Source organism: Cladophialophora bantiana, assembly GCF_000835475.1.
Source record: "Cladophialophora bantiana CBS 173.52 unplaced genomic scaffold supercont1.13, whole genome shotgun sequence".
NCBI classification, from domain to species: Eukaryota; Fungi; Ascomycota; class Eurotiomycetes; order Chaetothyriales; family Herpotrichiellaceae; genus Cladophialophora; species Cladophialophora bantiana.
Genome location: NW_015971587.1, coordinates 1,189,743 through 1,200,742, shown reverse-complemented (window position 1 = coordinate 1,200,742; position 11,000 = coordinate 1,189,743). Strand labels below are relative to the sequence as shown.

The window sequence follows — 11,000 nt, the reverse complement described above, 5'->3', positions numbered from 1 at the left end:
CCTTCACCGATTAGTTATTTCTCTTAGAGGTAGAAGGTCGATTTACTAGCGACGAAGTATTCTTATCGAACTTCGTTTTACTATCCGTACGGTCGTCACGACGACGTTATTCTTACGATTCTTTCTTTCGAACGGCTAAGGGTCGAGTCTCCCTTTCGTACGCTAGTTCTTAGAACTCCTCGTCGAGCACTTCTTACGTAAATTTCTTATTTTCATTATTAATATTTCATAGTTCTTTTACCTAATTCTAGCATTTCTAAAAGTTTGAATTCTCCGACTTTCGATTTATTAAATTCTATTTCTTTCGAATCTTATCTATATAGATCTTTAGTAATTCTAATAAAAGAAGGCGATAGTAAGTATAGTTAGTCTCGGCTTCGGTTCTAATTAGGTAAGTCGTAACCTTACGGAATTAACGGAGATATAGCTCTAGACTTTAAGACTTCTCTCGTCGATGCTTCGCGAGTGCCTAAAGATATTAAACACTTATTATTCGCTGCACTTCGTCCCGATCTTTATATTTATCTAAGATCTTCTCTTTAAACTTTTCTCACTTTATTACGTTATACTTAGCGAGCTCTTTATAGCGTTCTTTCTCTTCTTTAGATATAAAGCGAATAAATCTACGGATACGTTCTTCGCTTAATATAATCTAGTTATATTTATATAGTTCTTTAAACTTCTCGAAGAAAGAGATAGCGTTCTTTCCATTAAAGTATAGAAAGTTATTACTCCCGTTCGAGCTCTAAGATATTTCTCTCATTAATATCACGGTAGGAGGGACGTATAACGGTTATACCGTCGAATCCGGCGTCGATAGATCTTATGAGCTAATACTTGATATCGTAGGAGGTCCTAGCTTTCCTTTATTATTCGATCCTTCCGTAGACGATATTTTCCTTTATTAAATTGTTCTCACTTCTTCTCTTATAATCGAAATAGTGTAAAATCTTAATGACGAAACTAAAAGATCTAGATATTTTATTATTTTTAGCACTTTTATTATTATTTTTTCTCTTCTTCTCTTTATCTCTTCACCGACTTTCTCGTTAAGCTCCTTTCTTATCTTCACTAGTAATTTCTATTAAAATTCTAGATTCACTTCTCGATTAGTAGCGCTCTAACTTCGCTCATTTCAGCGAGTTCAGTCTAACCGCTCATTTTTATCATTTCTTAAGTAGATCCGCGTTCTTCGACTCCTTCTAAGCTTCTTAAGTTAGGAGTTTTCAGGGTTAAACGCATTCCTACATTCCTAGGAGATACTTCTCTTCTATTTCTTCTAGGCAGTATAAATAGTCGTTAAGTCGTTAGTCTCCACCCTACACAGTGGTAGTAAACATACATAGCCAGTAATCCTAAAAGGCACCCCGAGCAGCGGTCTCCATGAATAGTCAGCGTAAACCGCTTCGTACAGCGGGATAGACTTACTTAGCTAGTGATCTAAATAATATATTCTACGCAGCGGTTCTGCATATATGGCCAGTTTCTTTAGATTTAGTTAGATATATAGATAGGTAGTTCTTTAGTTCTATTGGTTCAGTAAGTAGTTTAGTTTAGTTGTTTTTCGTAATTTTCTCTCACCGCTCGTAGAGAGACACCCATCTGTAAGTATTCGCCGAAGATCTTATTAATGGCACCATTAAACTGGGGCGAGGCTACTAGCCATGGGCATTAACTCGTACGGCGGTGGGTATGGTCTCTTCTCAACGCGTACGCTTAACTAGAGGAAGTCCTCTCTATTGGTAACTTGGTTGCTTGTGTTGTCTATGAAAGATAGTCCCCCAGAACTATATAAGAAGAACTATAGTCTAGGGTCGGCGCCTCAGCCAATCATAACTCTGTCTACCACTTCTAACTTCTCTCATTACAATAGTTACACTCTCTCCGTAGCTAACTTATGTTATCTACTGAACTATTTAGTTCTTAGTAATAGAGAACTCTACTTATACCTTGTGTCTTTCTTAATTAGCTCATACTATTCTAGGATTATTACTAAGAACCCTAACTCAGTTAGAATTAGTAGAGATCCTTAATACGTAATTTATTCTAATCTTTCTATCTTTATCTCTTTTATAGAAATTAGTAGAGTAAATAAAGAACGATCTTAATCTTAAAACTTTTTAAGAGCGATTCTATATTTTAAATTAAGATATAACGCTTTTATAGCTTTTTAATATATTTATAAAGAATTATCTCGTAATATATATTTCGATTAATTATAAAGAAAATAATTTTCTTTAGAATTATTTAAGTTTAAACTTCGTTAACTAAATTATCTATTATAGTACTACGATTTTTCTTTAAATCGAACCGAACGATTCTAAAATTATTAGTTACGTAAGAACTAAATTACTTTCTAAGAAATATTCTTTAATATCTTAATTAGTTAAGTTATAAAGTTTAGAGTAATAGCGTCTTACGTCTAGATTAATAGTATTAGTACTTTCATTAAACGAAATAATTTCTTCATCGATTAATTATTTCTCTTAGAGATAAGAGATTAATTTATTAGTAACGAAGTATTTCTATTAAACTTCGTTTTACTATTCGTACGATCGTTACGACGACGTTATTCTTATAATTCTTTCTTTCGAACGACTAAGAGTTAAGTCTTTCTTTTATACGCTAATTTTTAGAACTTCTCATTAAGTACTTCTTACGTAAATTTTTTATTTTTATTATTAATATTCTATAGTTTTTTTATTTAATTTTAATATTTCTAAAAGTTTAAATTCTTTAGCTTTTAATTTATTAAATTTTATTTCTTTTAAATCTTATTTATATAAGTCTTTAATAATCTTAATAAAAGAAGACAATAGTAAGTATAGTTAATCTTAACTTCGATTTTAATTAAGTAAGTCGTAGCCTTACGAAATTAACGAAGATATAGCTCTAGACTTTAAGACTTCTTTCGTCGATACTTCGTAAGTATCTAAAGATATTAAATATTTATTATTCGCTATACTTCGTTTTAATCTTTATATTCGTTTAAGATCTTTTCTTTAAACTTTTTTTATTTTATTACGTTATACTTAGTAAGCTCTTTATAGCGTTCTTTCTTTATTTTAGATATAAAGCGAATAAATTCATAAATATATTCTTCGCTTAATATAATTTAATTATATTTATATAGTTCTTTAAACTTCTCGAAGAAAGAGATAGCGTTCTTCTTATTAAAGTATAAAAGATTATTACTCTCGTTTAAGCTCTAGGATATTTCTCTTATTAATATTATAATAAAAGAAACGTATAACGATTATATCGTTAAATTTAACGTCGATAAATCTTATAAGTTAATACTTAATATCGTAGAAGATCTTAGCTTTTCTTTATTATTTAATTCTTCCGTAGACGATATTTTTCTTATATTAAATCGTTCTTACTTTTTCTCTTATAATCGAAATAGTATAAAATCTTAATAACGAAACTAAAAAATTTAGATATTTTATTATTTTTAATACTTTTATTATTATTTTATTATTATTTCTTCTCTTCTTCTCTTTATCTCTTTATCGACTTTCTCGTTAAGCTTCTTTCTTATCTTTACTAATAATTTTCATTAAAATCTTAGATTTATTTCTTAATTAGTAGCGCTTTAACTTCGCTTATTTTAGCGAGTTTAGTTTAATCGCTTATTTTTATTATTTCTTAAGTAGATTTACGTTCTTCGACTTCTTCTAAGCTTTCTTAAGTTAGAAGTTTTTAGAATTAAATATATTTCTATATTTCTAAGAGATACTTCTCTTCTATTTCTTCTAAATAATCTAAATAGTCGTTAAGTCGTTAGTCTTTACTCTATATAGTGATAGTAAATATATATAGCTAATAATCTTAAAAGATACTCTAAGTAGCGGTCTTTATAAATAGTTAGCGTAAATCTCTCCGTATAGCGAGATAAACTTACTTAGTTAGTAATCTAAATACTATACTCTACGTAGCGATTCTATATATATAGTTAATTTCTCTAGATTTAGTTAGATAGATAGATAGATAATTCTTTAGTTCTATTAGTCTAGTAAGTAGATTATTTTAGTTATTTATCGTAATTTTCTCTTATCGCTCGTAGAGAGACACTTATCTATAATTATTCGTCGAAGATTTTATTAGTGACATTACTAAACTAGGGCGAGACTACTAGCCATAGATATTAACTCGTACGACGGTAAGTATAGTCTCTTCCCAGCGCGTACACTTAACTAGAGGAAGTCCTCTCTATTAATAACTTAGTTAATTATCTATTATATAAAAGATAGTTTCTTAGAACTATATAAGAAGAACTATAGTCTAGGGTCGGCGCCTTAGCTAATTATAACGCTATTCACTACTTTTAACTTCTTCAATTACACTAGTTAAGTATACGCGTTAGGAAGAGACTATACTTACCGCCGTACGAGTTAATATCTATAGCTAGTAGTCTCGCCTTAGTTAACTATTAATTTTAATTAAGTTAAAGTTCTTAGTAATAATTCTAATATAGCGTAAGTTAACTATAAATTATATACGATATAAGTAAACTATATTATTAAGAACTATATAGTTTAATAAATAATATAAATTAACTACGAAGAGAGTATAATTATTTAAAGAAATTAATATAATTATATAGTTATATACTATTTAGTTATACTTAGTGTCGCTTAGTTTTACTTAGTACTAGGGGCACTAATTATCGCTAAATATCGCTAAGCGCGTTACGTATTTTAGCCTTATTCTAGCTATCTTATTAAGAAGTATAATTCGGCTAACCTTTCTCTTCGTATTTTATTTTTATATCGCGTAAGACTTACTATAATAATAGTTTAGCTTAACGACTAATTCGCGAATATATTCTTCGATCGAAAGTAAGTAATTATTCTCTCATCGATAAATATTCTATATATCTTACGCTTATCGCTTACTTCGATCGACTTAAAGTTAATACTTTAAGAATATTAGAGACTTCTTAATAAGTAAATAAAATCTAACGATAAGCGTATATATAAGATATCTCTATAGTATATAATCGATACTATACACGACTTAAAGTATAAGAGAAGAAAGGGTGCGCCTCTTATGCGGGGAGTGTGTTAGTAATATAGATGCACTTCTTAAGTCGTACCTCTTAGCTAGTGGTCTAATTACTCTCCGATGTATTAGACGTTCGTTCTTCCGATGTTTAACCGAATCCGTAATAGGGAATAGACGTTACTACTATCTATAAAATGAAGTGTAAAAGTGTATTAAACTATTCTAGATCTATGTGATCGGGGAGGCTACTTTTATAGCCATAATTACTAGCGTCTTAGCGTATTTCATAAGGGCAGCGCTCCCTGTGCCTCCCCCATTACTCGGGCGTACTCTCTCGGCGCTCCCCCGTGCTCTCCCGTGGCTCCCTCGGCGCCCCCTGTGTTCCGTCATATACCCGATTAAAGCGGCCTCGCTCCCTTTTCTGAACGAAAAAGGGAAGGGATAAAGTATAGTTCGGGGTATATATAATGTATATATATATTAGATAATAGACCCTTAATAGTGACCTAAAGACCGTTAATCTTTTAGAACTGCGTAAGACGCGTGGAAGCACTTTATGTGGTGTCTTGTGCCTTAAATTTACCATCTTTTTTTAGGAAAGCCTAGTAATATCTTAACTCGACCCGCGACCACCGCCTGCACAGTGTCCTTACGCAATCAGAAACGATACCCTAGAAACAAGCTGCCGATGATTTCGAGCACTGTTTGTTGGCTGTGGGTGTAAGACGAGGAGAATGGAAGCATTTTTCTTTCTTTGCGGCATCTCTTTCGCATGACATTCCAGCAGGCGAGATCCGAAGTAAAAGATAGAAAAGGCGACCTTCGAAGACGCATAGCAGAAGAGCCGAAATAGGAACGTCCGTCCGAAAATAGAATAGCGCGATGCTATGAAGACAAAGATAGAGGAGAAGTGAGTAGACGATCGCTCAGACCGCCACAAGTATGATAGATCTAGAGTTGGAGTCCTATAGAGGCATAGTCACGAGATATCGTAGCCAGCGGGAAAGGCATGAAGATAGGTAGACGTTGCAAGGCAGGGGGGTGTGGCCAATGTGAATCTCCTTCAAGTCGGGTGTTGAACACATGTTGATGTGTGCCTCGCACAGGGCAAAATATAAAGAAAAGCATATTTTGCCTCTATAAGTCGAAGAAGTTCAGATGGAACTGCCACAGAACGAACTTGTATTGTACTGTGGAAAACGAGTAGCGCAAGCTCCTATAGAACGGCTTCATCTTCATGCAGCAGCAAGTTCAGCAGCGCCTAGTGAAAATCAATCCAGCCAGAGCCATGATGCAGTCCATCTGGTCGCCCGCCAGGGGTAGTCTGCCAATATGATGGTGACAGTAGTGCTCCTGGCTGCCATCTCCTTCTTACACATCACTCATAGCCTTATTTGAAACCTTTTTATTTAATTTTTTGCTTGTGGTAAGACGTCTGATGGTTTCGAAGCGCATTCCAAGTCATGTTCGCATCAGCTTCAATTCTTTGACCAGAGGAACATAGTTCCGTCTGGATCACAGTTCGAAACTGGGCCGGGCCGCAATATCGTTTTTTCTCGCGGCTTGTGTGGGCTTGGGTGTGGTGGGTATACCTGTAAATTCACCATTGTTCAGCAGCACCTTGGCGATCACCCGAACTTAGAACAGAGAACTTTCGACCTCACCATCGAGCTCATTCAAATTCCTCCAGATCACTTTCCTCCAGAGTGACTTTCTTCGACAACACCTTGGTCCCTTCCAGAGACACTTTCCTCCACAGATACGTTTTTCCAGAAAGACTTCATTCAGCAGATCCCATCAATGCAAGAATCTGAAACTCGTCTTGTGATCTTTGCTCTTGTCGGTATACTCGGTCCCTACAAGATCAGCAAGAGTTCGCTGCGTTCCTAACACCTTCTTTCGTCATGGCCGACAACACATTTTCCCTCCCCGTTGTTGGGACCCGCACAAGGGAAGCTGTAGCCACACAAGATATCAAAGCCGCCAACTTCGCAGCTGCTGAGATAACGAAATTCGAGCTTCGGCTTGTCGAGAACCAAAGAACTGTCACAGATCCTATCTTTCTTCCCGCGGTCAAGTGCAGATCTATCAACTAACTCGTCATGAGTTTCAACGACAAGCTGGCGAAGTTGGATAACCGCCTTTGGTTACAGGTTCATACATGATATGGAAATCTCGACGTCGCCCAACCGGTTCCTTTACTCCAGAGGACAGTGAGAAAGGGCAAAGACTTGTGGGCGGAGGTAGATTGGAATCAGCCAAGGCCATACACTTCCTGGTTCGACAGAAATATTAGCTCCGGCCAGAACGCAGGCTCAAGCCTCAAAGTTGAGATTCATGTGAAGACAGATGGTCTCGCCACTGGAGTGGAAGAATACCTCGGTCAGAAGACCAGGGAGGAGCTCGAGGAGGAGCGCCGTCAGGCGGAAGAAGAGGCTCGGGGCCCCGCCCACACGCGGTCATACCAGCGATTGAAATTCGTCCATGAACAAGATGACCTCGAGGAGCTGAAGAGGGAGGAGCGGGATATCAGGTCGGCGATGCCCGCTCGCGACAGAAGATAGCGGTACCAGTCAAAGGAGCCGCAGTACGCGATCGGCACAAAGAGCTTGTTTGTGGGGGAAACATACGTCCTAGAGAACGACGTGGGCGGCGACGGCGACGACGACGACGATGTCTACTATGACCCGGAAGACGATGTCGTTGCCAACCCACGCGTTAGGGTGGCCGATTTGGATACCAACGTGTATTATGAGGAGGAAGAGGTGGAGGAGGAAGAAGAAGAAGAAGAAGAAGAAGAAGAAGAAGAAGAAGAAGAAGAAGCATTCTATGTGCAACAGCAATCTAATCCGAGAACAAGACTCACAGAAATGAATGGAAACAATATCTTGAAAGAGAACACAAATCTTACCAGGAACACCTTTATAATCGCGCGGACGACATAATACCCTTTTCTCAGAGACTTTCAGAAGACCTCAAGAACCGTCGACCCAATCAATGCACGCATTATATCTAGCAAAACTACCTGACCACTGCGCACAATCAAACGCGGCATCCGAGGCGCTACGCTTGAAGATTTGCACAGCTCAAGCCTCAAGCTTCAGACTTTGCTTTACGGCCCAGCCACTGGCACCCGGCATTCTTTGCAAAGAAAGCCTAAAGTCCGAAGAAGTATCTATCTATCAAAAACCCATTGTGATCTATTCTTGATCAACATATGCCAGGCAAAATACGACCCGCGACAATCAATCAGTACATACTCGGTATCCTTCACGAGCGACACAGTTCCGGATCCAAAGTGGCAAGACTCGAGAGAAGAGAAGAGAAGTTGTATATGATTTCATACCATGCCACGCATGGTCTCAGTGAGCGTCACCTGGCTCTCGCTATCGCCCTGGCGCGAATACAGCGAAGTGAGGGCTATCTCAAAATCTTCGCGGAAATATGCGGTGCCTTTAGTGTCTTTGGTGCTTTCTCTGTAGGGCATGAACTCCCCGTGGCAGCTCAACCCAGCTGTCGCCTGCATATCTCCGATCTCGCAGGTCACGCAGGTGGCTAAACGGGCAGCTTTCGTAGAACAAGGCTGCCCAAAAAAAAGCGCGGCGAACGTCTCGACGATTCTCCTCAACGGGGGAGCAATTGGTGTGAGACATTATTCGTCAAGTCCACCCTGCCTATTTGCGTAGCCACTAGATCTCCATCCATGCGGACGACCTGCGCGGATGAATGAAGACCCATGTACCAAGTGGCGCAATACTCGGTATTGAAAATCAAGTTATTCGGACCGAGAGAACTCAGAAAGCGAAAGGAGCCAGTCAGTCGGTCAGTCAGTCAGAAACGATGAATAGAAAATCTCTTATCCTATTCTATTCTATCCTATCCGACGAAATCCGTTGATAGGACTCCAAGCCATCATGTTACCTCCCACATCGCGATAACCTTCATCATAATACTGTGTTTATTTATACATTATTCGAGTAACGTACCCAATGCTTGCATGCTTGCGTTGAAATTGTATTTCAAAACTCAACTTTCAAGCAAGATTGAGCTCGCGTCATGGATACATCATTCTCGAGAGAGAGGGAAGACAAAAGGGCGTAAAAAAGCCTCGCTACGGACGGCTACGGACATTACTCAGGTTGGGATTTTTCAAATTGATCCATCATACACCGCACCCCTAAGTTCAGCTTAACTTGTCTTTTCCGAGAAAGGCGTGCACTGTCTGTCGTTCCGGAGAAAGGATAGAAGAATCTGTGGCCTTCGTAAAATGTTCGTACAGTACGTTTATGGAACTTTAGAGAGTATATGTATATGTACACAAGAGCTTGCTTGAAGTGATGGCAGGTTGACACGTTAGGTACCAGACCACACAGACCATGGCGTAGGAGGCTGATGGTCATTTCCATCTATGTCCAGAGAAGGCAGACACTGCGTCTCTTCTGCTGCCCTCAGTAGCCATCCTCGTGACACCGCAGCCGCTTCATCGCTTTACAAGCCTCAAGAAAGCACACGCCAATCCCTGGCGGCGAGTTCGCCGCTAGGTGGACGAGGATCAGGACCGGGACCTTGCAACAATGAAAATGCCCCCCCCCCCCAAAAAAAACCCCGCCGAAGGTATTCAAAGTCTCCCAAAAAAAAAAAAAAAAAAAAAAAAAAAGAGTTCGTGTCTTGCTCATCTCGATTCATCTCGGTTGAGGTGGAGGATTGAACGTCATTGTCGTAGGCGCCACATATCCTTCTCTCTTGGTGCCAGACCCAGCCGGTTTTCGGGCCTGCTCTTCTCGAAATTTGACCTCCTTTTCATCCTGAGCGACAACACAGCAACAGCAGCAGATTCCCTTGAGACAGTCCCCAGCGACGTTCCCAGCTTCCGCGCTCATGGTGTAGGTCTTACGCACCCGTGTATGCTGGATGGCTGCCAGTATCCCATTGACACCACACAGAATGCCAAAGGCAATACAAGACCCATTTACTGCCGTGTATCCTAGCATATTTGTTGGATCTTTTCTTTCGTCTCTCAATCCTAGCCGATATTGGGTCTTACCGTACACGATGCACGGGCAGAATAGTCCGGTTATGCAGGTAGAAGGTTCGGCGCAAGAGCAAAAGCTGTGCTGCCACGAGCCGCCTTTTATGGATTGTGGGCTCGGGGTAAACGTGGTGGCTGAGAATTGAGAGGGATCGGACGGAGGTGGAACGATGGCCATGTTGGTGCTGGTACGGTTGGGGCGCTTGGGAGTTGATGGCCTCAAAGGGTTCGTGTCTGGCACAATTGGCCCTGTTGCTTCGTTTTCGGGGATCGTAGGATGCTTTGCAGGTTCGGGAGGCTGTGGTAAAGGAGGCATAGGTTGGTTTGTGGGTTGCGCTTGAGGTTGTAGTACAGATACTTGGGTGGGATATGGTTGTGCGGCGTAAGCGCCATGTTGCAGAGGGGCTTGGAAAGATTGCTGTTGTACAACCGCCGGATTTTGGATCTGATACGGAACCACACCGCCAGCGTAAACTTGAGATTCCATCGTTGGCACCAGAGCCGGAGCGTGCGGCGGTGCTTGTTGTGCAGATGCCTGCGGAGGTGCTGATGTTGGAAGGTTTGTCACTCTTCTTGCTCCCACACGATTTTCCTCGTCCGTCGACGTGGCCATCCACGAAAACCGATTGTCGGAAGGTTGCTGAGCTGGCTGCAGCGAAGTGGGCGGACGAACTCGGGGGTATTCATAGTTTTTCATCTCGACAGGTCGGGCAGCCCGCCGCCCGGTTCGTGGCACAGCGCCGTCGGACTCGTTCCAAGCGTTCAGCGGTCAGCAATGACGTGGGAAGGGCGGCCTTACTGTTCTGTTTAAGCAATACACCGATCTCTCGTATACATGGAAACGCAGAAAGCTGAAGTCGACGAGGGTGAGGGGGGAGATAAAGAGAGACGGCAATTACCTTGAGAACCTGAGCATTGCCTCACTGAGCGCCAGTGAGGGCGAGACTGGGGATGCAGGAGCACC

At 40.1% G+C, this 11,000-nt stretch overlaps 2 protein-coding genes across 2 annotated transcripts; one reads left to right on the top strand and one right to left on the bottom strand.

Annotated features, from left to right (window-relative positions):
- Window positions 1-7,109: 7,109 nt before the first annotated feature.
- Window positions 7,110-7,952, top strand: Z519_08794 (uncharacterized protein; the record flags this gene model as incomplete). Its single annotated transcript, XM_016766522.1, has 3 exons — window positions 7,110-7,160; window positions 7,215-7,487; window positions 7,572-7,952. 3 exons carry the CDS (start codon window positions 7,110-7,112, stop codon window positions 7,950-7,952), a joined length of 705 nt encoding a protein of 234 aa, XP_016617680.1.
- A 1,737-nt stretch (window positions 7,953-9,689) lies between these two features.
- Z519_08793 (uncharacterized protein) lies at window positions 9,690-10,733 on the bottom strand (the record flags this gene model as incomplete). Its single annotated transcript, XM_016766521.1, has 1 exon — window positions 9,690-10,733. One exon carries the CDS (start codon window positions 10,731-10,733, stop codon window positions 9,690-9,692), a length of 1,044 nt encoding a protein of 347 aa, XP_016617679.1.
- Between the last annotated feature and the right edge of the window lie 267 nt (window positions 10,734-11,000).